The sequence below is a fragment of the Colius striatus genome, chromosome 7 (assembly GCF_028858725.1).
Source record: "Colius striatus isolate bColStr4 chromosome 7, bColStr4.1.hap1, whole genome shotgun sequence".
Classification (NCBI taxonomy): Eukaryota; Metazoa; Chordata; class Aves; order Coliiformes; family Coliidae; genus Colius; species Colius striatus.
In genome coordinates this window covers 16,477,950-16,503,473 of record NC_084765.1, presented here as the reverse complement: position 1 = coordinate 16,503,473, position 25,524 = coordinate 16,477,950, and the positions used below count along the sequence as shown (strand labels likewise).

The 25,524-nt window shown below is 44.3% G+C and overlaps 1 protein-coding gene across 1 annotated transcript; it reads left to right on the top strand.

Annotated features, from left to right (window-relative positions):
- The first annotated feature begins 1,787 nt into the window (after positions 1-1,787).
- MRPL23 (mitochondrial ribosomal protein L23) lies at positions 1,788-12,964 on the top strand. The gene is made up of 5 exons (XM_061999755.1): positions 1,788-1,868; positions 1,980-2,102; positions 2,938-3,020; positions 4,814-4,887; positions 12,604-12,964. The coding sequence occupies exons 1-5, from the start codon at positions 1,843-1,845 to the stop codon at positions 12,766-12,768; spliced, it is 471 nt and encodes a 156-aa protein (XP_061855739.1). The 5' UTR covers positions 1,788-1,842; the 3' UTR covers positions 12,769-12,964.
- The last annotated feature ends 12,560 nt before the right edge of the window (positions 12,965-25,524 follow it).

The window sequence follows — 25,524 nt, the reverse complement described above, 5'->3', positions numbered from 1 at the left end:
TGCTGTGTACAAATCTCTGGATTTTGTAAATAAAGCACAACTAGTACCTTCTCCAATGACAGCCCTCTGGATGGTGTTTCGTCCTTTATTTAATGGCATCTCATTTTGCAAGGATTTGGGAGCACAAGTCACAGTGCAATGTGGAGAATGTTTCTGTGGTAGTTTGAGCCTGTCTGGATGCCAGGTGCCCACCACACCGCTTTATCCCCCACTTCCTCAGCAAGCCAGGGAAGATAAGATGGGAGTCTCGTGGGTTGAGACAAAAGCAGTTTAATAAAGAAGCAGCAAAGCCGCGCACGCGGGAAGCAAAGCAAAAGCAGATAAAGCTGTTACTCTCTACTTCCCATCAGCAGCGATGTCCGGCCACCTCCCGAGAAGCAGGGCTTCAGTACGCGTAGCGGTTGCTTTTGGAAGGCCAGAAATGAATCTCGCCTCCCCTTCCTGCTCCTCTCCCCCAGTTTATATTACTGAGCTGACGTCACACGGTATGGAATATCTCTTTGGTCAGCCTGGGTCAGCTGTCCTGGCCATAGTCCCTCCCAAGATCATGCCCACCCACAGCTATTGGTGAAGGTGGGGGAAGGAATGCTGGAGGGACAACCCTGATGCTGTGCAAGCGGTAGTCATAATATTGATATCAACAGTAAGCACAACACTGCAAGAGCTGCTGTGGAAAATCACTACCATCCCAGACCCACTACAGTTTCCTTCAAAAGATTGCATTAAAATGTTTATTGAGGCAGTCAACCTACATGTAATGTTAAAGCCCAATACTGAAGTGTGAATTACTTGGTTAATGCAATGCAGATGTCAGAACACAAAAAGCTATTACTAAATTTGTGATGTGAGCTATTCTGCAGGGTTAGCCAACCCTTGAAATGCCCTGTTAGAGGGTTGCCCACCAGGGAGGGTGGTTCTCTGCTATGATTCCAAGCTTCTGGCTGTTTCTGGTGCCCATTTCCCCCCACTCTTTCTCTATTAGCACATGCTGCAGTGTCATACATTCGTAAGAGTGGTTTAGGTGGGAAGGGACCTTTGAAGATCATCTAGACCTGCTCCGCTACCATAGGCAGGGTCACCTTCCACTAGACCCAGTTGCTCCAAGCCCCATCCAAAATGCCCTTGAACACTTCCAGTGTGATGGGGCATCCAGAACTTCACTGCACAACATGATCCAGTGTCCCAGAACCCTCGTGGTAGAAAGTTTCTTCCTTATATGCAATCTAAATCTACCCTCTTTCAGTTAAAAACCACTGTCTGTTGTCTTGCCACAACAGACTTTTGTAAAAAGCCTCTCTCCACCTTTCTTATAAGCTCCCTTTATAAATCGAAAGGCCACAGTAAGGCCTCTCCGGAGCCTTCCCTCCTTCCCTGAGCTCTGCCTTTCCTCAAAGGGCAGGTGTCTCAGCCCTGTTCTGAGGCTCTCCTCTGGGCCGTCTGTCTTGTGCAGAGAACCCTACTGGGGTCTTCCCAGAGCACAGCAGATGAGAGTCACCCCCCTCCCGTAACCATCAGGAAAAGGCCGTGTGAAACGCGGCCCGTGCCGCAAAGCCCCGCTGAGGTGCCACCTTGCAGCGCCTGCCCCTGCCTCCCCTGGCCTTGCGGCTCCTCTGGGGCACTTCTCCAGCCCCAAGGCTGCGTGTCCCGCAAATGGGCCCTGCGGCGGGCTGTGAAGAGGTGCGACCCGGGCGAGGGGGCCAGAGCTCCGGCCTTCCTCGGCCGCCACACCCGCCGCGCGCCTGCGCCGCAGTCCTCCTCCGCTCCAGCAGGGGGCGAGAGCTGCCGTGGCCGCCGCGCCGGGGCCGCTCTGGCGCTGCGCCGCTTCCGGGCCGGGCCTCGGCCATGGCGACGGGCGCCAGGAAGGCCGTGTGAGCTGGCGGGGCGGCGGCGGGAGGCCGGGCGGGCTCGGGGTGCCGCGGTGGTCTGGGGGCGACGGTCGGTCACTCGGTCAGGCAGTCAGCGGCGTCGTCTCCCCGCAGGTACCCGCTGTTCCAGCTGGGCGGCCCTCAGTTGCGGATCTTCCGGCCCAACTTCTTCATGCTGGCGGTGCGGCCCGGCGTGCCGCAGCCCGAGGACACCGTCCAGTTCCGCGTCTCCATGGAGTGAGTGTGGGGACGGGCCACGGCGCGCCGCGGGGCTGGGTCTGCCGCGGAAGGGGCCTGCGGGTGCGGAGGGACCCTCGCCGTGTCTGGAGCACATGCTCTCTCCCAGCGCCACACGGCGCAGCACGCCACCTCTTGTCCCCTCCTCCGGGTCTGCAGCTTGTCTTAGCTGAGGAGTGGGAAGGCGAAGTGCCAGACAGCACCATTTGGCCTGGGGGATGGGGATTCTGCATCAACGAGGTCTTTGAGAGGGCTGTGAGGGTACTCATTCAAGTAGGAACTGTCTTTGACTCCTCTTCCTGAGTGTTAGCGGAGGCTCAGCCTTCCCGGAGATGGGCTGTGGAAGAGGGAAGTGCTTATGAAGATGATCCAGAGAAAACAAGATGATGCCCAGATATTTGTCAGGACTCTTTCAATCTGACCAACCTGGTTGCACATGCTAAAGCCCACAAGCCTGTGGCAGGTCCTGAAAGGATTAGATACTGCTGTTGTGAAGATTAGAAAAGTTTCTCAGCTTGGGTAGTGAGAAAACCCACCTGCTATGACTGAATACAGAATATATCAGAGTTTTTGATTGTTGAGGCTAGAGATGATCGTCATTGTTACAGTTTATGAATAATGAATTGCTATATCAGTGTGTGATCTGTGTTGAGTTTATACTTCTGTGCAGTAAAGCTATCCTGGTTGAAAGGAGAAGATGTTATTTGTTCCAGAGTATATAAAGTAATAAAGACATATTTATTTCAGTCTGTAAGTACTCTGGCTCTGTTTTATTTTGTTTAAATAGTTATGCTTTTCCTTCTTTCCATCCCCCAAATGTTTTTACATTGTCTAGAATGACAAAAGTGGATATCAAGAATTACCTTGAAAAAATCTACAATGTGCCAGTAGCTGCCGTGAGGACCAGGATACAGTATGGTAAGTGCAGTTGAGTGATCCAGAGGGATGAATACAGTACCCCTGCACAGCCAGAATACACTTCCTGTCAAAAGGTCTGTTAAGAGTTCAACAAATATTGGGTCCAGATGCTTAGCTGGATGTGACTGTCAGCTGTTTATTTGTTCCTTCAAATGAATGTATTCATATGAATATTCACATTTGAATGCTTTGATAGATTATTCAATAAGTTTAGTTTAAAAAGAAAAATCTGAGTTTAAAAGGCCTTATCCTCTCGACAGTTATCTAGCTTGGGCTAGATGCTTTTGTAGTTGGCACTATTTCTCCTTAAAGACCTTCACGTCAGAAGGAACTGCTTCATGAGTCTTAATACAATTAATAATTAAACTTAATTTCAGCCATAGCATTTAAAAAAAAAAAAGTGAGTTAAGATTTCCTGGCAAGCACACAGAGGAGGTGTTATGGCCTAACAAAAGGCAAAGTTAGTAAAGCAAATGTATTCTGTTAGTCTAGTTGGTGATGTCGGTAAAAAATCTTGACAAGTACAGTTTTTCATCACTGATCATTACCACACTTCTGCTAGGCTTGTACACTTCCACTTGTTGTGTTTTCCTCTTGTGTTACTCCTACAAAAAAAACCAACCACCAACAAGCCAACATAAAAGTAACCCAAAAGCAAAAGTGTTCCTAGTTTAAGATATGCCTAACTCTGACTTAGAGTATAGGGGTATCTGTACGTGAAGGAAGCTAAATTTATGTAATGCCACCTTTACATATGAATGCTTCCTTCTTCAGAGCTTTTCTGACTTCAGTTCGGGTGCAGAGCAAAGTCAGAAGTACAATTTTCACCTTTTTTGATCACTGGGCATTAAACAGAAGGTGACTTGTTTCTCAGGACATCTTTCACGGATGGGTTTTACTTCTTTTGTCCAGCGGCTCTGGCAAAGGAATTGATGTTGATTTAAAAAGATGGGAAAAAAAGAGCTGTAATAGTGAAAATAGAGAATGAAAGAAAAAGCTTCAGAAAAAGACTGTAAAAGTCCAGAGCACATAAAAGAAGAAAATAGAAACATCATCTGTAGTATGTATATGTGAAAACTAGAATTAAATAAAGTCTTAAATACCAAACACAAGCAGTTCCGAACAGCACTGAAAAATATTCATGCTTGTCTTTACAACTGTTTTGTCCCCCACTGCTAATGGAAGAATATATATTAAGAATATAGAATAAGAATAGAATGTATATATTAAGGGATAAAAGAGGAAAGGGGGTTAGAATGTCCAATAATTTGAGAAGTTTAATGTCTGTCTAACATACAGGCAATAAATTGAACTTCCCACTCAGTTGTGCCTAGAATGCTTACAGGAGGTTTGGGTGCTTTGGGGTTTTTTTGGATGTGAAGTGTAATTTCCTGCTGTATAAACAGTAGCTGCAGCTCATTAGCTGGACAAGTTTTAAGCTGTTTAGCAGTCATTTCCTCCTCATCTTCCAGAAGCCATTGATGTTGGGAGGGCAGTTTATCCTTCCTGGCCCCCTACCCAGGAGACTTATCTCCTTGCTGCTTTACAAACTGTGTGTGTAACGTGAAGGCACAATGGCTGTCAGCAGCCTGAGTCTGGTGATACCTTGGTTCACTACTTGTAAATGAGAATAGTGTGTACCAATTTCAGTACCTTTTGGTAATTGTGATGGTGCACTGGTGCTGAAGAAAGAGTAAATATGAACTAGTGAAATCCTCCCTTCAGCTTGGCTTTGCTTTGGGCAACTTGAAAGTCCTGGGAGGTAAAAAGTGGGACTCTCTTCATTTCTGCAGGTGCAAACAACAAGAGGAATCACAGGAATCAGAGAGTGAAGAAGCCAGATTACAAGGTTGCCTATGTACAGCTGGTGAGTTAATGTAGATGCTTATATGGAAAGAGGAAAGGACTGTTAACGAGCCAAGCTAGAAGTAATGTTCAGAAAATTGTACAGTTGGCTGAACGTTTCTGCTAATCCTCTAATAATGACATTTTCTTTAATACGTTCCAGAATCTGTAGAGAGATTTAAATGACTTAGTCTAAGAATCAAACAAATGGTTAGCTTTCAAGTCCTGTGTTTGTTTGAGGTCTGTAAGTCATGGTCTGATGTCATACGGGGCTGCCTTGCCAGTGAGTTTCATGCTGACCCTGTACACTGCGTGCTGGAAGGTTCATGACTTGTGTGGTTGATTGCTGAAATGTCCAGTAAGTGAAAGAATATATTGTAAGGCTAGGGAGCTTCTTATTAAAGCTTTTTGGATTTCAGGGAAGACTAAGGCATATTCCTTGGAGAGCTTTTAGTCATGTCTAACAAGCGTGCTTTGTGGCTAAACCAGATTCTGAAACGTATGTTGGTTGCCCAGTGGAAAGGGAGCTTCATGTTCTTAGGAGTTTCTTTCATAACAGAGGCGTGTTACAGTTCAGACTTCTCTTGGGCTTACCTGTCTTTATGTAAAAAGAAATTCAGCCAGTGACAGAAAACCCCTTCACATACCAAAATTACATTAAAGGAGTTCTATTTATAGTTGAAAAACCATAAGCTCAAAATTGCTGTTGGCAACACAACCTCCGTGTTACTCCATGCCGGGACAAGGATTCAGTGTGGGGGGAACACTGTGATCTTAAAGACTCCATAAGACTTCCTATGGACTTGAGGTTAAACGACAGAGGCACAGACAATGGGAAATCTGTTGGTTTTTAAAAGTTTAAATGTGCTTAGAAATTTTTCTCTAAGCCCCTTCTTGGAAAGGGAGTGGAAAGAGAATTGAGGAGGGTGTGTTTTTTCTAGACAGTCCTTACCTTTAAAAGAACAGTATAAAGTATAATGTTAATAGAAAGTAACAGCATTGTATTTAGATGAGGACTGACTGTTATTTAGTGTGGTGAAATGAAAGGCAACATCATCTGTGTGAGGATTTTGCATGAAGGTGGCTAAAAAAGCCAGCTGGATTGTCTGTGCTAGGTTTTTGTCTGAGAGATCAGGTATGAGTGATTTGCAGAGGAACTGAATGCCAGAAGTGAGGAATCCTACAACTTGATTCCTCCCAAGTGTTGTTCCTTAGTAGGTAATTGCAGGCACTTCCCGTTGGCACAGCCTCTTGCTAGTGACTTCTTTGCTTTTAGAAACTCCTTGAAGCAGACACAAATCTTTAGTGAACTGTAGTCAGTTCTGAAACTTTGTTTCACTGTATTTAATGCAGGCTTGTTTCTTCTGTCTGTTGAGAAGGAGGTAGTCTGCAACCCATAGGTACTCTGAGGGGAAGCAAAATTCTGCTGCTCTCTGGAACAAGCCACTCATTTAAGACTTTATGCATTTTTTTTCAAACCTCTGAACCTAGAATAGTTGCCATTACCTTAAGGGTAGCTCTGCAACAGAGTAAAGAAGGACCCAAACTAGCTTGGTACTGGAGGCATTTTCACAACAGTAACTGGACATTCCTCCAGTTGCTCATTTTGTCTGCTGGACAATGCACAGAGCCCTGAGGTACTGTGACTGAGGGCTACTCTTGCCCTATACCATAGCATCATTGTAAGTTTTTAAAGAATGCAGTGTTTTGTGGTGTCAGAGGAACACCTTTGTGTTCCTTTCAAGGATGTTTCCTTGAAAGTGAGGGCATCCTGACCATTTACTTAACTCTTGCCAGTGAAGCTTGGTCTGTGCATTTTCCCCTCACCTCACTCCTAACATCTTTGTTCTCTTTTATTTTTCCCATTGTTGTTGCTGTCTGTTAATTCCTTTAACATTTAGGTCTGTCTGTCTGTCTGACTGTCTTTCTGGTTTCTCCTTTTGTTCTTCACTTTTCATCACTAGCTCTGATGTCTCAGACAATGAGCTCCCAGTTCTGTGTTCACACCAGCTTTAAACAGTGGGTGAGGCCAGAAGCCCAGTGTCATTTCTGAAACTGAAGGTTTTGCCTTCATTCTCATTCATGGTGTGATTCAGGGCGTAACAGGCCCCATGCAGTCCATTGTTAATATCTGCCTAATTTGGGAAAGTCTTTGGTAACCGCTGTAAAATCCTTATTTTCATGAGAATTAGTTTGCATCTGCCATGAGTCAGAATAGCTGGGCTTTCCCACCATTTTTACCAGCTGTGTTTTCTCTCATTAATCCAGTTTCAAGTTAAAACTGCTTATGACTGGAAAAATAAGGGTATGTTTTTGGAATGACTTGAGCTAATCTTTCTGTTACCCACTAGATGGAAGTATTGCTCTTTCCTGTGTGACTTGGGAGTAGCTGTAGGGTGGTTTACCTGAATGAAATTCAGTACCTTCTCGTGGCCAGTTACGCTTCCCTGCTTCATAAACCATCACCTTACGTGTCCCAGCACAACAAACATATCCATTAACTTATTGCAAGTGTCTCAAAGGTGGAAGGTGTATGAAGTTGGAGTCAACATGCGCTTAGATGTCAGATCAGTGCCCCAGCTGTTCCACATGTAAGAATTGTTGTCCTTTCTTTTCCAAATACTATTTCTTGGAGATCCAAGGCTGTTTACTTTATTCTCAGGCTGTAACTGGACAAATACATGATCTGTCCAAGCATAATATTTTCATGCTAAAAAAATACCTCAAATCGTAGAAGGCTGTGGATCAACAATATCTTGCCATTCCCCAGCCTGCTTGCTTTTTTTCCCCTTTTGGAATGTAGTGAGAAAGGTTTTAAGTTGGAGGCATGTCCCTGGGTATCAAATGCTCCTTTTTTGCACTGTTTTATTTTTTTAATTAAAAACAAAGCTATAGATCTCTGTGGAGTAGATACAATGAATATAATACAGCAACCTGTTACTCCAATACAGTTATAGATATCTTAATGCTATTTAAAATAAAAAATAGGAAAAAGAAAACGAGTGGGAAATTTTACAGTTGCATCAACGTCGGGGAAATTAGAAAAAAACACCATCCCCACCTCCTTCAGTGTTCTCACTGCTTTAGCTCAACAGGTGTTAGCACCCGTGGGAGCACAACTGTAGACAAGCCTCTGGAATCCAGACCTATTTTTAATTAAACCTGTTTTGAGAAATCTAATGGAGATGGCTGTAAAAAGGAGTCTGACCTTGTCAACATTAGGACTAACAGATATTTAGCTGCTTGAATGATGGCACCAGTGGGAATATTTGTGCAAATGCTTTCTCCTCAAACCCTGGTTTAGAGTGTCCTGTCAGGTAAGTTTAGAGTAATTAAGCCATTTGCACATCAGATGTGACAACAGTTTTCTTTTGACATGTAGTGAATTCAAAAGGAACTTGAATGCAGTCTGTGCTCCTGTGTGGATTTTTGAAGTTGCTTTCTGTTCTGTTTTGTCCTGTGTTTTAACATCAGATGTTACTGCTACAATAGTAGGAGAATTGTTCAAATGCATTGGTTTATTAAACTTAACTGCATTTGCTGCTACTGCTGGACAAAATCCCGTACTGTTGGGAGTCCAACATTTTTTTAGTTAATGATATTGTAAACATCACTTTTCTCCTAATTCTGAAAGACAGTAGTAAGTGCTTCAATTATCTAAATAATCAGAAGATCTCACAGTTGTTTACATGATCAGTGTTTGCTGCGTCATTCCTACACAATAATATCTGTACTGACCTTCCATTCCTAAACCTTTCAAAGGACTAAAGGTCAGAGCAGTGTAAGTGAGTTTGTGCTGCTTAATCCTTCCAGCAATTTTCTGACATCAAGCTTAGCAGTGGAATAGCTAACACTTGACTTCATAGGCCTAATTACGGTCACTTAACCTCTCATTAAAATGAATGGAGGCAATTTGTACCACTGGAGGTGATAACTCCTACAGACTCAGAGAAAAATGTGTGTTTTCGCTCTTTCTAACGTCAAAGGGTTGAAATCTAAGGGGAAAACACGTTTGATGCTTAGATCGCTTTATCTTGAAGGATGTTAGCATTTAACAAATTAATCCTCCTAAGGCATTGTGTATAAATTAGTTTTACATTTGGGTAATGCTGAAGAGAGGATTAGAATTTTGAAGAAGCAGAAGTTTAATGGCTGCTGTTTCTGTTATCTAAACAGGCCCACACATCTCCCTTGTACATAACCTCAGAATTTGTAGGGAAAAATAGAAGTTTCTGGGAAGACTAAATTGATACTAGCAACGTGTAACATCATCATGCTGCCTTTCTTTCTGAGGTGTTTCAGTACCTCCTCTCTGACTTGCTTGGTTCAGATTTTTTTCCTTGGGTTTTTTTTTTGACATTGTAAGGGGTCACTTAAAAGAGCATGTGGTGGTAGAGCTTATGCTGACAATTTCCAGAGTACCAGTGTATCACCTCACATTGATGAAAAAGTTCTTTTGTTGGCAGCGCAGCATCCTGTTCCAAGATAGAGTAAATTATCCCAAAAAAATGATTTTTTTTTCCCAGCATCTCTCTGTTTTACAGGATTATCTTTTAGTACAGCTATGTCAGGAAGGAAGGAGTTCCTATTTTCTCCCCCTTTCTCTGTGCTTCTGCCTAAGGTAATTATGCTGGCAGAAGTTCTAAAAGAGGACAGAGCCCTAGCCTTTTTAGAGCTTATTTCATGTTATGTGAACCTGAATAATTCACCAATTAAAAGGGTGATCTTGGGTAAATGGCTTGCGAAAGGTAAAACAGTGAACAGATGCAAGGTTTACAAATCAGCTAAAATTTTGCTTTCTGGTTGGATATGGCAGCATTTCATGTTACAGCTGTTTGCAAACCAGATAAAACCCTGGTGAACTTGTTAGAAACTCACTTGTTTATTTCAGTTAGGATTTCATTCTGAGGATGCATTTGTCATATGGTTGTCAAATAGTTGTTGTATAGAAGGGAAAACTTTTAGGAAGAAAAACGTGTAAGAAAAAGCAGTGTTGTGTAAAGGAAAGATGATCCCTCCATTCCTTTGGTGGGCATTGTTTTGAGGTGACTATGAGCTTGAAGCTCTGTGGCCTCTGGCATGGATTGGAAGATGCACTGAATGTAAATATGCCTGGGCAGGCTCACAGTCCTTTATGTAAGCTGATGCCTTTTGGTATTTTTTAAATTTTGAAATACCCAAGATACAGGCTTCTTCTGAAAACTGGCTACTGAGCATGCACAACAGCTATTTTTCATACAGCTTTCATCACTCCAGAGTCTTACAGTGCAGTATTACTGCATAGTATTGTTAGTTAAGATTTATCAACCTTCAGTTCTCAGGGTGTAATGTCTTGGCTGTTTCGAATCGTGTCTGGCTGCCAGCCAAAATCAGAATTTCTTCTCAAAACAAGAGCTGGAAAGAGCCAACATGTCTGTGCTGATTTTGATTTATTAAAGGACTCGAGATACAGATTGACATTTTCAGCTCAATATTTGACTTTCACCAGCCTTGAAATGGGAACTGTGAGCACTTTCATAAACAGCTGAAAGGTTTGTCTGGTTTCACTACAGCCTCTGTGCATATCTTTTTTTTTTCCCCCTTCTTTTTAAAATAATAACTGTTTTGCAATGCTTAGTGAATTACCATGGATGTTGTTAGTATGCTTTAGGGACAGCTTTCCTTCGTTCTCCAATAAGGGAGGTACATTGGTCCTGGAAGCATACCAGAATGGAAGTGCTGCATAACAAGAACAGTCCCTTATTGCACTGTTACCAATATAAATAGTTCCCAAATTTTCAGTGTAGGTGGTATGCCTACCATGTTAGCTTGAATTGTTTTCTGACCTGTTTAGCTAAAATGGCTTCCTTTCCCAGGCAGATGAATCCTTAGGACGGGCCCTGTCTGTTCCGTAGGTACCATGAGGCTGAGTGACCCTCCCACAGTGCAGTTAAAACACAGTAATTTTGGGTGATAGAAATTAGTTATTTTCTAAGTCCTTCAGTGTGCTAAAATCTTGTGCAGCATTTAGCCTCAAGAGTGCTTGCTGCTGATCCTACTACAGCCTGAGATTCAGTAGGCTACAGCTTTGGGATTGCTCAAGGACATCAATAAGGCCAGTTTCTACACCTCAAAATGGAACTGTGCTTTAATTGTCATAGGACAGCTATTACAAGCATACCTGTTGGTAGTTTAAAGATACAAAAGAGCTGAAACCCTAGAGTGTACACCATGGAAAGGAAAACCTTAATTTGTTCCAGTTGATCTTATCCAGGCTAGAATGAAGGAAAGAGCAATGTACACAGCAGCTCCCTTGTTGTTTTTGTAGTATGGTCAGGCTTTTAGGAAACCCCCAAGAAGTATGCGCTACAAAAACAACCGGAGCATTGCTGGGTAGGAGCTGATATTTCCTAGATTCTAGTCTGGATAAGCTCAACTGGGATAAGTTGTGTTTTTTCTTTCCAAAGTATATCCTTGAGGTTTAAATTCTTTCACACCTGTAAATTACCAGGTTGAGTGTATATGGCAAAATGAAACATAGCACACATTGAGCTGGGTCAGGGACATGGTGATGGGTTGTTTTTGTTTCTTTATGTCGCGTTTCTAATCTCAAAATGTAGTATAGGTAGCCGCAGTGTGGAAGGCTCCTTTCATGTCCTTTGTGGAATGATTTCATAACTAGGCCTCTTGTTTGAGTATATTTATTGCACAAATGTATAGAATGACTGATTTGAAAAAAACCCACCCTGTTTTCATCCAGAACAATTAAATGCTTTTGTTGAGATTTCTCTATGCAGTATTCTGCCAAATAAATTAATGTATAGTAACATTTGTAAGTATTTTGGAGAGTAATTTTAGGGTTATGAGCTATCAGTTATGAGTTTTATTATGCAAAGGCCCATTCAGAATGGAAGGGCAGATATTGAGTTTAATGAAGTTGTGCTTAGTGCTAAACAAATACTAAACACTGCTTAAAAAAGTAAGTAGGTAATGTTAATAGGATAGAACATTTCTACAGAATAATGGTTTCCTGCTGTGAGATAAAAACCAGAGACCTTACAAATGTTTATTTTCCAAGTGGGAGACATAGATCTGATGATGGTGCTTCACAAAAATGACTTGTCTGTTAGGCAGTGACTGATGCAGATGTAATCACTTTAATCTCATTAGTGATGTATTAGACAGATTGTTCTCACTGTAATTGTTTTACACTACAGTCTTCATTCCTGTTGATAAGAGACCTTTGATATATGTTAGTCCGTATTCCCACATTACACTCTACAATAACAGCTGCTAGGACCGATCTCTCTTGTCCTTAGCTGAGATCTAAACAAGTATAACCACTACTCATATCCTGAATGTTAACAAAGAGAATGTCTGCTCCACTGCGTATTCCCCAGTGGTGGTATATTAAAAAACTCACTTATTTTGCTCATCTTGCTTTTACTGTGTGAGTCATACAACATCTCTGAGCTGGTTCAAAGTCTTTGATGAGGTGTTCATCTTCTTACCATTCATCTGTAAAAATAAATAAATATGTCAGTGTCTCAGCACAGAGGAGAGGCTGAAAGTTAGCTTTTCTGTGAGGGGAGGAATATATGTGTATTTTGGGGAGAGGGGTGGAAAGAGATCTTGGGAGGTTAAGAGGTGCCATTTTGCACTAGCTGAAACTTCAGGGTGGTCTTTCATTGTGAGTATATGCATCATAGCTACTGCAGAAAGGCTGGAATGTCTCTCTCACCATTTGTTTTCTCTTTAGGGCCAAGGACAAACCTTTCAGTTTCCCAACCTATTTCCAGAGAAAGAACAAGACACAGAAACTCGCACTTTTGATGACATGAAGGATAAATATATGGAGAGAGAGAAGCAGAGGGAGGAAGGTGACCCCAGACGAGGTGGAGTCCCCGATTGGTTTGGACTTTAATGCAACAAGCCAGCTGCCTTTCTTTAGGCTCAGAGGGATTTTGATCAGCAGAACTTGCCCTCTTCCCATCTTGTAATGACTGAATGTTTATTCTTGAGCAGCGCTTGCTAGTATGTCTTTTTTTCCTGGCCATTTGTGCACAACTACGACAAAATGGCCCTAAAGAAATAAAAAGGTAAAAAAAATCTTGACTGTATCAGGTCTTTCCTGTGAACTTGTGGACTATTGCTAAAATGTGGAATTGCTTGTTGCTAGCTGTGAGAGTATCACAATGCTTGCCTTCTTCCCACATCTTTGGGTTATTTTGCCTAGGAGTAGAGGGGAGGGTTGTATTACCCAGAATAAGTTAGTTGAATAAAAGGTATAAAAGTCAAGATAGGTCAGTTGGAGATGGACATGAAAGTATAGGTAACTGGGCTATAGGCTCAGGACATGGGGTTCCCTTATTGTCCGTTCTTGTCCTACTACCCCTGAGTGACCCCTCCTGTCCTGGAGGTGTGTGTGTGTTCTCATTGCTGTCCTTTAATGGCTGTGTGAGATTTTGGAGACAGGGTTTGTAGGATAGGCTTGTGGCCAAGTATATGTTCATTTGATCCTGAGAAACATCAAGGAGCAGACCGATGTGGCACACAGTCCCTGCTTGCTGTTGTGCATCACAGGTAGTTGCTTCTGTGGCCAGACTGCCCTAGGACTGTTTACAGGCATGGTTGTGCTAGTATGCCTTCCCCTATCCGCAGCTACCTTGCAGCGCTGGCAAGAGGCCTGTGTGGACACAGTTGTATTGGCATAGGCATGCTTCTGCCAGTGTAGGCTGTTTTGTGCTCAGGACTAATAAAAAGACTCTTTTCACTTTTTCTGGTGCAACTCCCTCGACTTCCAAGTTGCTGGTGCCAAGGCAATAGTAGAACTTTTCTAGGCCTTCAGGGTTGCCACGTTCATGTTTTCCAGTTCTTGGCTCTAAAGCTGTTTCTCCTTACTCTGATGAGTATACTCCCTCTTTTCTTTTGTCAAGTAATGTTCTCTGCTGTTGTGTGAGAAATGACAGAGTGGAAGGAGGGCTAGGAAGGACTTCGCTGTAGATAGAGAAAGATATGTTTCTGCATGTCATTGGCTCTAACACCAGCACGTGCAGGGTTAAACATATGGCTGATGTTTCCAAAGCTTTTGAATTCTGCCACTTGGAGCAATTGGCAGGGTAGTGAATGAGCCCGTGCCTTGAATGCTTCTACCCGGGTGCTCGCCTTTATTGTTCTGTGTCTGAACTTCTTGTTTGGACAGCTAGCAAGATGTTTACAAGGAAACAGCTGTTCCCCAGAGAGGCAATCCAAGTAGGATTTTACGAACCCCCTTCTGTTCATTAGTCACCTCTTTCCCCCTGCTACTTCCCTTCTGCAAGACAGTCCGTTTGTTGCTTACAGCCCCAGTGACTCCCACTCCCCTCTTTGTCCAGTTTCCAAGAGGGATGTGTAGGATGATCTAAGTTAGCTGGTGCTTAAACAGAGAGGTGCTCTCAGAGAGGAGCAAGATAAGGGAGGATTTGCTATTCCCAGCCTGCCAGCACAGTTAAAATAGTAGATGTGGAAAAATACTGACTTCACTGAAAAACAGCTCGTGTTTGGAAGTGTTGGCTTTGCAGATATGCCAGAGTTTTGTAGTGAGCAGCAAAACTTCAGGTTAAATCAGGAGCTGACCTGCAGTTTTAAAGCAGGACCACTGAATTTGTCCACACCCAAATGTCTCTCTGCTGTACGCAGCCTCCCCCTCCCAAGCTCCTTTTAAAAAGATATTTTTTTAAAGGGACTGTTTCTCAAACTCCCAGCTCAGAGTGGAACTGATCCATATTATGTCTGGGGCTTTGTTACTACACTATACTATTAAGGGTTTTGTGTTTTTTTCTTCGCTTTCCTTTGTGGTCACCTTCAACATAGGTAACTCCATCTTCTTCACCATTGTGAAGATAAAATTCATCTAGTGCTGCCAGATATATCCTCCTAACTGGTTGGTCAGCGTTGAGCAAGCAACAGTCAGGTATGTGGTAGTTCTGGATAAATGAGACTGTATTCCATATGTTAGGTATGTCATCAAGAGATGTATTAACCATCAGCCTCACTGCCTTCCCTGTTAACGATCCTCATGTTCAAGACAGTTTTCTGTCTGGAGTGGCAGAAAAAGGGAAGAAATAGAAACATGAGTATACTCATATCTATGTGAAGTTTCTGCATCCAAATGGTGGCAGATACTCAAGGTGCTTAAGAAAACAATGTTACCAGCTACTTCTAAAAGAGTATTCCTGTGAAATTAAGATTAAAAAAAAGAAAATTCAAAGTCCTTAACCCACTGTTATTTTCCTGTAATGCTGCTGATTGCCATGGAAATGGGATTGGAAAGATCTTGACTCTTTCCCAGTCCCCTGTTGGCCAGTGTTTCTGAGGAAGTGTCAGGGCATAGTATGATCTGGTGCATCACAAATCCTGTCCCCTAAACTGTACAGGTAGGCTGGAAGTTAATCATACAATCATCAAATGGTCAGGGTTGGAAGGGACCTCTAGAGATCATCCAGTCCAACCCCCTGATGAAGCAGGGTCACCTCAATGAAGTCACACAGGAACGCATCCAGGTGGGTTTGGAAACCTCCAGAGGAGATTCCACACCTTGTCTGGGCAGGCTGTGATAGTGCTCTGTCACCCTTACAGGAAATAATTTTTTCCTTGTATTTCAGCTTGTGTCCATTACCCCTTGTCCTGTCTCTAGGCACTACAGAAAAAAAGTGTCGCCCCATCCTCTGGACATGAACCCTTTAGGTACGTATGAGTTGATGAGGTCCCCCTCAGTCTTCTTTTATCTAGGCTAAACAGATACTTGATTATGATCACAGAATCATAGAATGGTAGGGTTAGAAGGGACCTTTTGAGATCATGGCAGAGATTGTGTTGTGTACTGGAGCAAATGGGTGCTGAACTAGGACTCAAAAAGATGTAATTTTGTTCACCATGTTGTGCTCTTTCTAGCACACCCTGATGTTTGTTTTGGGTGATGCAAGGAATCAGCAGATCCTATGGGGTCACATCTAGCCCTGCTATCAGAGGTGTCGAGCTGTCCTTGGCTGTGTCAGTGGTCATACCTGTGGGCCAAAGATTTGAATAACTTCTCCAAGGACCAAAGTAATGACTTGGTTGAAGAGGCTGATGTTCGCTGTGGTGCAGGAGAAGCCACGTCCCGCACTTGGCGCGCACAGCTCTGCAGCTGCTGGCTTCTCTGACGTGCGAGGGAGACGTTGAACGCAGTTTCTTTCCCCTCTGAACGTGTGCAACCCCCCCAAAGAGAGTAACGTGCTGGAACAGTCAGCGGGTGCACAACTAATTGCGTCGGCCACGCTGGTGGGGAACGGCGTCTGGCTGCGATGAGTCTTGTCCCAGTGTCACCAGTACACTTCAGGGGGAGCACGCAATTGCTTTTTTTGTTTGTGTTTATTGGTATTTGTATTTAGTATTTTTTTTAAACAAAGTAGAAGGGATTGCAGAGACAGTGCAGTGACTGTGTAAGTGTCTCTGCTAATGTTACAGCTCTGAAATGAGTTCCGTGTTGTAGGTCATGCTCGGTTGGGTGCTAGGAGCAGGTTCCTTGTTGGTTGAAGTGAATCACATAGGAATGTGTGTCTGCAGGTGATAAAATGACTGTGTCTTGTAACCACTTGACACCTGAGCCTTGCTACGTGACCTCTGAGGATGCAAATGTTTGTCTTCGTAGTTCCCTTGAAGTAGTGCAGCTCAGCTTGTAAGTGGCTAGATACAAAGCTGTGGTAGCTTCATCTCTTTGTCAGCCACACTGTGTCAAGGATTGAGTGTGGCCTACGCATCAGTGGCCAGCTTCACTCTTCTACGGAAGGATTCTTCATGCCCTGTTTGTCAGGCTACTGGTGGTTGAAAGAGAAAAGGCTAAATAAAATACAGGAAAGAAGTATGATGGTGTGGTGGGTTCTAGAAAAGGTATATGCTAGTCAGTTTAGGGAGTATTCATGCTCTGTGTGAAGGAAAGCCAAGTTGCAGGGAGGGTAGATGGCTCTCTGTCATGGCTGAACATGCCTGAGAATGGGTAATGCAGAGTTTCTGATACCTGGTTCTGTATTGGGACCCCCAAATTACACGTGACAGAAAGAGATGTTCAACGATTTGATCCACTGGTGACCCACTGCCATTAGCACTTCTGAATGAATGCAAAAAAACATCTTCATAGCTGGGGAATTCCCACACCATCCACGTTGTCCCAATGACATCAAAGCTTTTTTGTTGCTTTTATTCAGGAAAATTGTTTTACTTACTTGAATTTTCAGGTTGTAGGACAGACTATTGCTTCCTCAGCTCTGGCCTGTTTGTGGAACGGCTTGCAGACAGCAGTAAGGTTTGGATAGGACGTCTGCTTAGTGTGTGAAGCATGGCAAGGCACACAAAGCAAGCACTATTTTTGCTTGGAGGACTGAAAGCTGTAAAACCGTTATCTTGACAATGCTGCTTTCTCCTGAAGTAGAATTCAAGGACTGCTCAGAGTCCCATTTAAAACAGTTGTCTGAGAATGGCTTTCCAGGGTGTCTTACATGCCAAGGCTCATAGGTACCATGGCTAAAAAGGAGCATTGTGATAATCCTGTATGACCTCCCGAATAACACAGACCATAAAACTTCATGCTGTAGTTTCTGTGCATAGGCCAGAAGCTTGTGGCTGAATGTTACCTGGAATGGATTTCAAGGCTTTAACTTGACAAGCGTTGCAGGATGAAGTAGGTTTCCTTGAATAAGCTGGGCCCAAACAGCATGAAAGTCAGCAACACCTTGTCATCTGTCCCGTGAATTTCTTAAAGTGGTTGTAATGGGGAAAAGTGAGCATTGCTGTTTAGGAATCATATATTTGGAGAGAAGAGAGGTAGTTTTTTATAAATACTATTTTGTTTAAATGCAGAATGTTTTAGACCAGCTAAGATGATGTCCTGGCCGAGATGTTGCTTTTACAGTGGTTTATGGCTGTTTAGACAGAATTCAGTTCTTTCTGTACACTTCAGCTTTATCAAAGAGTGTGTTGCTCTTGTGGGCACACCCAGCTTACAGAATTCAGGAGATGCACCACGATCACTTCTTCTGTGGCCTGAGAACACATTAACTAGGGCCTGGTGCAAAACTGTTTTTGATTACTAATCCAGGACTAATTATCAGTCTCTTAACCTTTCCTGCCTTCAGCTGTTAGTAAATGCTGCAAATGAAAAGTGCTGAAGATTTTGGAGAATTTGTGTGGTGCAGAATCAGGCACTGCATTTCCTTCTGTGGTGACTGGGACTTCAGAGAGCATCTTGAGGCCGCACAAGATGTTCTAGGCAGGTAGGTCTTGCTTAGGATCTGGCCCTTAGTGCTACCTGTGTTTCATTTTCCAAAGTTCTTGGTTTAGGAGTCAGAACGATGTCAGTGATTCAAGGCTTGGAAAAGTTCCTTTCCTAAAAAGAGGCTTGGGAAACCTCCTTTGTTGAATCAGTGTAGTCTAAAAGTGTTTTGTCTGTTACCTGTCTGCATGTACCTGGTAAAGAAAAAATTCTGAGGCAGAATATAGTTTAGTGCAGCTAAGCAAGTGAAATGAGCAGACTAGAAAGGTAATGGATGTGGAGTGGGCAGGTGATGTCCTCATAACTAGAGGGAGAAGCCAGCACGTTGTTCTGGTTTGTAGGGTGCGTTTTCCACGAGGCTGTGCTGAAAACAGAGCTGGTGAAGGCCTCTTAGATCATGTAGTTCATCTCCTCAAATGAAGAGAGCCTGCTGCAGATCAAGCTGTGCCAGTGCTTGCACACATGGCAATCCCAGTGTGTGGTGTGTCACAACAGCTGTCAAAGACTGGTCGTCATACCCAGAGTCTCTAAACATCCTGTTTATCCTTGCAAGGAGGAACACTTGATTGGAAGATAAATACTAAAATAAACTCAAAACACCGAAAAAAAACCCCCAACCCCAAAACTGGTGTTAGGAATAACATTTGCCCTTGGGCTAACAGACCTGAAAACAAAAGAAAATAAACATAGGATGGAGGCAAACACATTTCCACATAAGGCCAGATTCTGAAAGGGATTTAGGAGCTTAGCTTGTTTTGGCATGCTCGGAAAAGACAGAGCCATCTGGGTGCGAGGATTCTCGGGGCTCCCTGCATGTGCGCCTGCGCTGGGGCAGGAGCGGGGGAAAGATGGGGCGTCCGTGGTGCTGTGAGGGGCAGTAGAGGATGCTGGAGCTGACAGAAAGCTTTGTGCAGGGTCACCCTTGGGGCATAGCTTGCACACTTTAATTTTTTGGAAAAATTAAACGTGCTGGAAAAAAAAATCTCCCACATTGGCAGCAAGATTTTTTTTTTTTCCCCTCCTCTGGTTGTTGTTCATTTGTTGCTGCACGGGAGGTCTGTTTACTTTGCTCAAGAGAATGAGGGACCCAAGAGACGCTGCCCGGCATGCAAAGCTTTTATGGAAGGGGCTAGGGGAAGAGAAGGAGAGAAACTTCCAAGCCTTTTGAAACAGAGCTGTGGAAGAGTTTGTGGGCTGTTTCTTTTGCTTCTTTGCCCAATGCGTATTGGGCCTGATGTTGCTACTGCTTATGTAGATATAGCTGGGCCATGGACTTCAAAGAGGGGTCTTGCTGTTAGGGGCTGATCAGGCAAATACCTACAGGGTGTGTGTGAGGAGGCCTGAGAAGCCCCAAGACTTGATGTTGAAGCTGAGTAGCTGTCTGACACTGCAGTGCCCTCCACTCTGCCCATGAGATCTGTCCTGGTTGTTTGCTTTCAAACCAGGTATGCTGTCTCCCATGACTTTCCTGTTAACCCCTCTAAATGAACTGGTTCTGAAGTTTGAGGTGAATTTGTTAAGATGCTTGCATGGATGAGCCAATACAGCCTTCATTCCAGGGATTTAGTGTTTTAAAGACGGCTTCTCCAGGGCTACGTGGCAGCTTGCTACTGCTCATCTTTGTCGCTTTAGATGACTCAGTCAGCTTCTGAATGCTTCAGTTTCCTCAGCTGGGCTTGATAGGGATTGTGACCTGCCTGGAGATCCAGCAGAAGGAGAGGAAGTGGAGATCTGCATTCCTTCTGCTCGCTGGCACCTCAGTGGATGAGGCAGAATTGTCCAGATGGGTCTTCCTCATATCTTATGATGCTGAAACAACTAGAAAAGGATGGTGGGAAGAAAACTAAGGGTACTGTACAAAGGAGGTGAATGACTTTAACAGATGGACACATCCCTGGGGATGCTTCTTTCATGTTCATTCTTCTAGGTTCTGGGCAATGAGAGGAGTAGCATGTGGCCGGCACCTTACTGCAGTGCAGGGGAGGTCAAGGAAGGTGGTGGAGTCCTCATCCCTGCGGATATTTAAAAGCCATGTAGCTGAGGAACATGGTTTAGCGATGGGCCTGGCAATGTGAGGTGAGGGCTTGGACTCTATCTTAAAGGTCCTTTCCGACTGAAATGATTCTGTGATTCTAATAGAATGGCTGGTGAAAGCAATGGGTAGTTCAGCTGAAGCAGACTTTGGAGCTGTGCAATGTCCTAGCATCTGGAGTTTTATCCTTTTTGACTAGTGAGGACAAGAACTGATGAAATCTGCCTATAGCCTTAGTCTAGTGTTCAAAGCGGCTATTTTCTGTCCCAAGTCAGTTCTTCTGTATTGGCCTAAGGCACAGAAGAAAAGAGAAATTTCATTTGGCAAAGGGAGTTGACTTCTTCTGTCTCCATGTTTCCTATTTTAACTGATAGGAAAGCTGCTCGGCAATCTGGGGACACCTTTCTGTATTGTAAAGCATCTCTTAAATATTGGGACACAGCATGTGGTTCTGACCACTTTTTGTGTAAGAGGAGGAGGAGTTGTGGAGCCAGCTGACTGTAGTTAAGGAAACAAAAAAAAGACTTCATATGAAAACAGATTGAAAAGCCTGTAAATATTAATTCTAGAAGAAGAGGAGTGAGAGGCAACGTGATCAGAGATGGGCTCTCCGGAAGTACCTCCCTTTATGATATATGTGAGGACTGTCAGTGAAACAAAAAAAGGGCAAGATAGACACTGACACAGAACTATTTTCACTTGACGTTGGGTTAAATTAGCGTTGTGCAATTCTTTACCACAGAATATCAGGGCCAAGAACTTTGCTGGATATAGACAAACTCTGTCTGTTTCTGTGGATATCCAAGATATCAAAAAGCTAATGGTAATATTAAAAGAACAAGAATTTTGGGAAGTTGTTAGTGCCACATGCTTCAAGCCAGAAGCTGACTCCAGCAGATGGAGGTGGGGATAGGAAGATACTTATTTCCTTAGGAAGTGAAGTAGCCTGCGAGCCATGTCTTTCAGGGTTTCTTTTTCTGACCTCTGGATCAGCCTCTTGTCATGTTGCAGAATCCCAGCTGAGGTGGAGTTTGGGAAAGATGGCAAGTTTAGCAGCTGTCTTGGCTATGGTATATCAGGTGGTGTGTTAGACTCTGTAAGAAGATAGAGCACCTTCTGCATTCTTCAGCTGCTAGTTGTGGATGTCTGGATTTCTCTCCACCTCCCCCCCTAAAAGAAAGGTTGTTTTTGTGGCTTGAGAACTAGCAAAGTGAGCTTTCAGACTGCATTCAGCTGAGCTTGGGTCAATTCCTTAACCTCTTTTTCTACTTTCATTTTATGTCATAGACATTATCTAGGGGTGGCCACTCTGCTCTGTCGTCACTTGTCTTTCTGACTAACATCTAGGTGTCCTTAGTGGAAAGTGCTTTTTCTGTTCCCTCTATGGTTGAGTGTGACTCACTATACAAAACATTTATATATGGAGGTTGAAGGATGGTTTCATAATTTGCTTTCTTTTTTTAATCACCCTTTCAAGTGTCTGGAAAAACGTAGTACGGGAGCTTGGGACACCTTAGCAGTAGAGTCATGCAGTTCAGTAACAACTCCACAGTAAAAGAACTGGTTATTTTTGTTGCACTTTCTTTTCACTGCTTTTAATAGCTAACAACAACCTCTGTGTGGAGCATGTCTTGAAACGTGTGACCAGCTGAATGAGGGGCCTTCGTATCAATTTCAAGCCTGTGGAGAGGAGAGCATAACAGGTCCCTGACTGCTCCTTTCCTGCCAAAGAATGCTGGAAGCAGAGGTCATTATTGCACAAGTAATTAAAGGTTCATCAGTCCTACCTCTCTGATTGCTTAAGGCCATTGTAGTAAGGGACAAATACTCCTGCTTGCCCACTGTTATTTGTTTTCTGCTTGCTCTGTTTTTCTTGGCTTAAGAGGAGGAATTATGAAGACTCTTGAGTAGGATCTGGGAGTGCTATGGTCTAATGTGTTTGGCTGTGGCCCTTGGTATGTTGTAGAACACTCTAGTACTGAGGAGTGTCTTCAGGGCCCTCTCTTCCTGTTTCTCCCCCAAATCCAGACATCAGAGAGATGGTTCTCAAGTTACCCAAGCCTTGGCACAGAGTGGGCAAAGCAGCCAGGCTTGGGGATATCTGTGGAGCTGTGCCTCTGAGTGACTGAAATGCCTCCTGCCTTCACATTAGCAGATACAGAGATTTTACTACAGTTAAGCTGGACTCCAAAACTATGAGACTGGCTTATAATGGGAGGGTTTTCAATGGATTTTCTTAAAGAGACTTTTCTGTGATTTGAACTGGGAAGTTCAGATTTTTTTGTATGTTTTCTCTCCATTATAGCATGCAAGAAATGATATTCTTTGTCTTCTTTGTCTTTTAAATAGACACTGAGACTCATGTATGGGCAAGGGCCTCTTAAAAAAACAAAAGAAAACAAAAAGTCATCAAATAGTGTGTCTTTGACAGAATCACAAGAGCGGGGCAGACTGAGCCACCCACTCTTTAGCCATCTGTCCCTTGAGATCTGGAGAATCTCTGTCTCTGGGCAGTACAGCCCACAGACACAGGAAGGCATGTTGCTGTCCTCCAGTTTTTCCTTTTGTGGATGAATGGTCATCACCACTGGCAACAAAGAAATGAGCCCCTATTTCGTTGACTCTCCTTATGCTTTGAGAACAGCAGAAGAAGCACCTGAGAAGGAGGAGAAAGGTGGCTTTTCAGCCCCATTGGTCCTGTAACTTCCTGAGTGAGCCCCACAGTATGGCTGGTACAGGATGGACATTTCCTTCCCTCCTGGGGGTCTGAGCTTCGGCTATGCTTGCTGCCTGCACCCTGGAAGCCTCCTTGTTGCTGAAGATGTTTTGCCTGGAGAGCCTGGCTGCAGAGGCTTGACTGTAGCTCTGCTTGTTGGGTAGGCAGATGGAACAGGTGATGGAGATGATCTGCTGAAGCAGGGGAGGTGTGGTGTGTCACCCTATGGGAGCAGAAAAGAGCAATAACTCATCTTGAAAGGAGTGAGGGGCCAGTAACAAAATTGCCTGGAACAAGCGGCTGAGGCAGGAAAGGGATGGTGGAATGATTAGGTCTGGCAGGCCTGAGGTCATTCTGTCTGTGTCTGTGGGGGGGTCAAATAACTTCGTGGTCAGTCTGCAGAGGTTTTCTAATCCACAGCCCCAGTGCTGGTCGCAGCCTGGGATGCTCCAAGGTAATGCTAACCCTGCTGCAGAGTGGAGGGGTGTCTCCAGAGCTCCCAGGGGCACTGCATCCTGACAAGTGAACACAACCCTAGCGCGGCAGCCTTACAGCAGACACTGCGTAATGGCCTGTTTTGAATTTGTATTTCATTGCCTCCCATATGGGATCAGTTTTTCCCTTTATTTTTTGTAATAGCGTTTTTCCTAGTCATAATAATCAGTGTTTCCCTGCCTTCCCCCTCTTCATTTTTCACAGCTGGCTTTGATTGGTTTCAGCCCTACAGATGCTCCTTCGGACCGAGAAGAAGGGGCAAAGGTTCCCGTTTTAAGTGTGAGGCAGACAGCCCTGCCGGCGGGGTGGGCTGGGCTGGGGGAGGCCAGCGTGCACCCGGCCCTCCTTGCCGACTCTTGTCGCTCTGGCCCCAGCCAGCCTCTTGTGCATCTGGTGGGCTTTGCCAAATTGCGAGCTAGTTTCTCTGCTGAAGGCCTGGAGAGGATCACAAGTTATTGATGGCATGCATGCCCCTTCTCTCGTGCCATTCAACATTACTGCGAGCGAGACCGGCAGGATCCCCAAACGCCTCACACTGGTGGGCCGTGGGTGCAAAGGGCCAGAGTGCATCTGTGATCTGCAGAGAGCATGCCAGGACTGACCCATATTCCTGTGTCTGTGTGCCATCAGGCTTATGACAACTGAAGCCCCACGTGGCTGACTGTGCAAGGCATGTGTCCCTCTCTGTGGGTGCGATTAACCTGCGCAACGCTGCATAGGACACCACCAAAAGGAGCAGGCCAATACACGAGTGGAAAGCACCGTGTGGGGACCAGCCTGGGCAAAAAGTCATTACCTGAGGGACAGGCAGGCTCCAGATTTTTAGAGCATGGGTCAAATGTGAATTGTATGGCAGAAAGGAGAAACTTCTCTCAGAGGCAACCTAATCCACAACTGCCTGGTGTGGGGTTTCTAGCAACTTCCTTCAAAGCAGCTTGTGCTGGTCACTGTCGGAGGCGGGCGGTTGAGTCGACAGTCGCTCAGCCGATGTGTTATGGCTATTCCTGCATTCCAGGCACCATCCAAGAGAATGAGACATAGCATTGCACAAGACCAAAAGAAAGTAAATGTTTACAGGCACAAAGGCACATTTCAGCCTGTTACATGTTCCTGAGCAGTGAAAAAATCGAAACAATAATTAAAACAGGTCCCAAGTCTCAGTGTGTATCTTGGCTCACAGCACAGTCCTCTTGGAGCGCTGCCTCTGCCTCTGATCCCAGCCTGAGCAGTACCACTGGGCCGTTGTATCCAGGTCAAGGTCTTTCCAGTTAATCCAAGTACATCGTCTTTCTGAGAACTGCAAAAGCCTTTTGGTGAAGTGGCTTTGTGGCTTGTGATGGTTGTGGGTGCTTGATGTTTTCCCCACGCATGGCAGCTGTCATGCAGGGATCTCCCCAGCTCACTAAGAGGTATTTTCCTTGGGTATCCAAAGTATCCATGTGGGGGAAATTATAATTAGATTTATTCCCATGGGAGGAGGGTGGAGAAAATAAAAGAACAGAAAAGAAGTGGACATTTAAATGGTTTCTTCCCTGAATTATTCTTTTTTCATGGTCTAGCTTTTCTCTGTGTGCATTCAGGGAACCTATTTAAGAGTGTGACAAAGCAGATCTAGAGGAGGGCTGTATTGGCACACCTGACAGCGGTACCAGGAAGCAAGTGTGAGTAGCTGCCTCTGCTCTGTGCTCTGAGCATGAGGTTGGTCACAGCACAGCAGGGAGGCTGGATGTCTCCTTGCAGTGAGCCCCCTCCAAGGAGAAAAGTGGAGGGTGGTGGTGGAAGTAGTTGTTTGCTAAAAGGATGAAGCAATGGAGTCTTTCTCCTTAGGACAAGGAAATATGGAGAGATGACTGAGATGCTCTCTCTGCAGAGATGCTCTGCGGGTAATGACATTTCCTCCCAAGCTGTGAAGCTCTTGTAGCATTGTCTTGGCTTTCCCACCAAGCAGAGAGCTTGTGACACCCTGAAGGTTAGTGCTTGACAAGAAGAAAGGCCTTTTTAGTAATGATGAGCCCATTATGCATGTGACACAGGAAGACAGACCTCCACGCATGGGTTACACTGGTCTAAGGTGTAAACTTAACATCCACTTATGAGCAACAGCCCTAGCTGCTGACTCACATTCCTTTTCTTGATTCTCTCACTTGAG

Bases quoted from the DNA above. Each gene is read 5' to 3' on its own strand.
- MRPL23 (XM_061999755.1), top strand. From the start codon at position 1,843: ATGGCGACGGGCGCCAGGAAGGCCGT. The intron at 1,869-1,979 runs GTGAGCTGGCGG...GTCTCCCCGCAG, and splicing joins ACGGGCGCCAGGAAGGCCGT to GTACCCGCTGTTCCAGCTGG. The intron at 2,103-2,937 runs GTGAGTGTGGGG...TACATTGTCTAG, and splicing joins CAGTTCCGCGTCTCCATGGA to AATGACAAAAGTGGATATCA.